General features: G+C 40.9%; 1 protein-coding gene across 1 annotated transcript in view; it reads right to left on the reverse strand.

Annotated features, from left to right (window-relative positions):
• The window catches only part of EPHA4 (EPH receptor A4), a 155,581-nt gene that overhangs the window by 148,261 nt on the left and 4,282 nt on the right, over positions 1–3,038 (reverse strand). Inside the window, exon 3 of the mRNA XM_011951897.1 lies at positions 1,767–1,834. Within this exon, the coding sequence (XP_011807287.1) occupies positions 1,767–1,834 (68 nt within the window). The remainder of the gene's footprint in view (positions 1–1,766; positions 1,835–3,038) is intronic.

Here is a 3,038-nt window from a genome sequence, read left to right on the forward strand (position 1 = left end):
AAGAAGAAGAAGAAGAAGAAGAAAAGAAGAAGAAGAAGAAGAAGAAGAAGAGGAAGAAAAAGAAAAAGATGTCTGCAGCATATTAAATAGCAATAAAAGCTTTCTAGAAACTAGATAGACTACGGACTGTACCCTAAAATGTGTCAGTCCTTGCTTTCATATAGCTCACACATATATTTAGTGAAACAAGTCAGGTTCAAAATTTCATTAGATGTATATTCTCTTCAAACTTAAAAGCAGCCAGTAAGAAAAATGAGGCTGATTAAATTTATTAATACAAGTACTGATACTTTCCATCCTCAATTTTACCAGCAGTTCTAATGCATTTTAACCTACCAAGCAATATCCCTGGTACATATAGCCTGGGAAAGCCTCGCCTGAATCAGTGACCTTTCCAGGGTATAGGATTAACAATGAGTCTGACTCTCGCCAAGATAAAGCTGTACCTTTCTTCACATTCAAAGGATGAGGGCAATTGCCTGCAATCACTGGTGAATACAGCCTGTCTACACTGCCAGAGGCCTGCCAATCACTCCTCCCTCCTTTAAAAAGATGGTTTTAAGGGCAGACTAGAATTTTTCAGCAGAGAACAAACCAATGACAGTCAAGTTCAGGCAGAAAAATAGGAAGACAGGGCAATCTGTTTTATTTCAGGTGGATTACAAAATTTGTTTGCAACAAGACAGCCTAAAATTCTCCATTTTCATGTCTATTTTCTTGCTTGGTCTTAGGTCTGAAATATGTCCTTGATAACAGACTCTATGAATCTTTATTTTAAAATCCTTCATTCTTTATTCAATAGACCAGTGTGGAGCCCACGCCAGGTTCTAGAGTTACAGTTTTTGCCTAGTAAAGACTCCTAATCTTTCACCCCCATTGTTTTTAATCAATTGATTCGTCCAAAAACTATCAAGCCTGTGAAGGTAGGACGATTTGTTTAATTTTTAAAGGATTCGAGAGTTATTTCAGTTTGGCAGAAGTCAGTTACATGTTGTACTGTTTTCTTTCCAAAGCTGATTCATTCTGACTGGTTATTTAGGGGGAGTAGGAGAATGTGGCCATTGACCTGGTAAGATGGAGGCAGTAATGACAAGTGTTATAAATTTGAGAAGAAATGAAGTGATGCTTTCTTCAGACTTTATAATCCAGCCTACTCAATCCCCAAAGATTCTTCAAGATTATAGACACTTAAACGTTTCATATTTAGCACCATTAATGCACAAGCTTGGGGTTTTTCTGACATAAGTTCAGATGACTGTCTCTCAGTGTGCAAGAGAACAGCAGCTGACTTAAGAGTGAGAGCAAGGTACAGAGCCTTCCTGCAGTTCATGCAGGTACAATTGGAAATGTCTTCTCTCTCATATCTTTATTTATTCTTTTTTTTCATCTGGAAGCAGGACAATTGCTCTTAAATTAACCCTGTCAGGACTTCACGGCCATCACAGTAATAGGCATAAATTCTAATTTGGTCCCTGGATCATATTTCCTGTCGGTATTTTAGTTTTAAATAGGCATCTAAGTCTATGCCTCCACCAATCTCCTAATTTTGAAACCCCTTTCTGCCCTTTTGGCTTCTAGTTCTTCCATGACAGAGCTATCTAAAGGGAGTATAGGATTTCTCCAACAAAGCGTAATTCACTTCATAGGCCACAGCGGAAATCTGACCCCCTCACCACAATCAACAAGAATCAAGCCATTAGGACTCTCAGAAAGTTACTAATCACTCCTTTTTTACCCTTTGGATCAGAGAGCAAGTCAGGACTTACCCCTCCTTCCAGAGGGCTTGCTATCCACCCAAGTTCTCCCTGAACAGATCTGGAATCCAGTAAGGTAACTGCAAAAAAAAAAAAAAGAAAAATAGATTAATTTCCAATTGCAAAAAGCCAATAACACAAAAACCATTTGCTTGAGCGTTTCCATATGTGCTGAGGGCGCGCATATCCAACACTGATCAAAACGTAAACTTGGGCTCACTTATGTAAATAATCATTACTCATTTGATCTTCTCCCCCTCTTTAAATCTGCAGGTTCTTATTTATTTAACTTGCTTAGCATTTAAAATTCCATCCTAGGACTCACTTGATTCATTTTTCTAAAAAGGATGAATAGAGAATCTGAAGTACAATTCAAAAAGATAAATACATCTATGTAGAGCAGTTGCACTCCAGAGCAAAATCTGCATTCATCTCTGTCTGGTATCCACTAGAATTATTTGTTTTTGCAAGTTTCAGATGACCACATAACTCATCAGGGTGACAGAGCCACAAGTGAATTCTCTCTTCTATCAGAGAGTATCCTATCCAAAGGGTCAGGAAAAGGCTCTCCCTAACATTTTCCCCTCCACAACCAAGTAAACAGTCCATGAATATGGTATCCGCTGTTTTTTTAAATATCAAAGTTTCAGAAAGAGGGAATGCCAGACGTGCAGAATCAGAATGCAAATGTACCTCAAGTATTCTCTCTTTCTCAAGATGTGTTGGGGACAATCAGAGACTCGTCTTCCACCCCTAGGAAATCCCTGGCTTGAATTTTAGGTATGGAGTGCTGCTTAACGGCTTTAGTGTGCTTGTGCTACACCTAAGAGTGCGTCAAAGCTTGGGGGGAAGGGAAGACAGCCTACCGAGCTGCGGTACCCCGCTCAGGCTAGAACAGCGCTAGGTAAGGGGAACATCCAAAAGGACGCAATGAATTCAAAACCTCTCTTTCCCACCGAGATCTGCAGTCTTGGGTGTCGAAAGGCCCACCTCAAAGGAAAACACTGGGTTATTAATTTGATCAGCCAGGCTGGCTCCTCAGGCTGGGGGAGGGGTGGGAATGGGAAGCCTTCCTCCGTGCTCATGCGCACCCCAACTCTCAAGCTTACCCCCATGCCCCTGGATTCTGCCCACTTTCCCTCTCATTACACCTCAAAGTCAATGGAGTTAAAAATCAGTCTCTTTCCTCTAGTTTTCCCGGGGAGTCTGAATTCCTGGGGTCTGTTAACGATTTTAAAATGTAGAGCCTTCCCTGGGTCGCTCCCGCCTGGAGTTCCCACCCCC

The sequence above is a fragment of the Colobus angolensis genome, unplaced genomic scaffold, assembly GCF_000951035.1.
Source record: "Colobus angolensis palliatus isolate OR3802 unplaced genomic scaffold, Cang.pa_1.0 Scaffold33, whole genome shotgun sequence".
Classification (NCBI taxonomy): Eukaryota; Metazoa; Chordata; class Mammalia; order Primates; family Cercopithecidae; genus Colobus; species Colobus angolensis.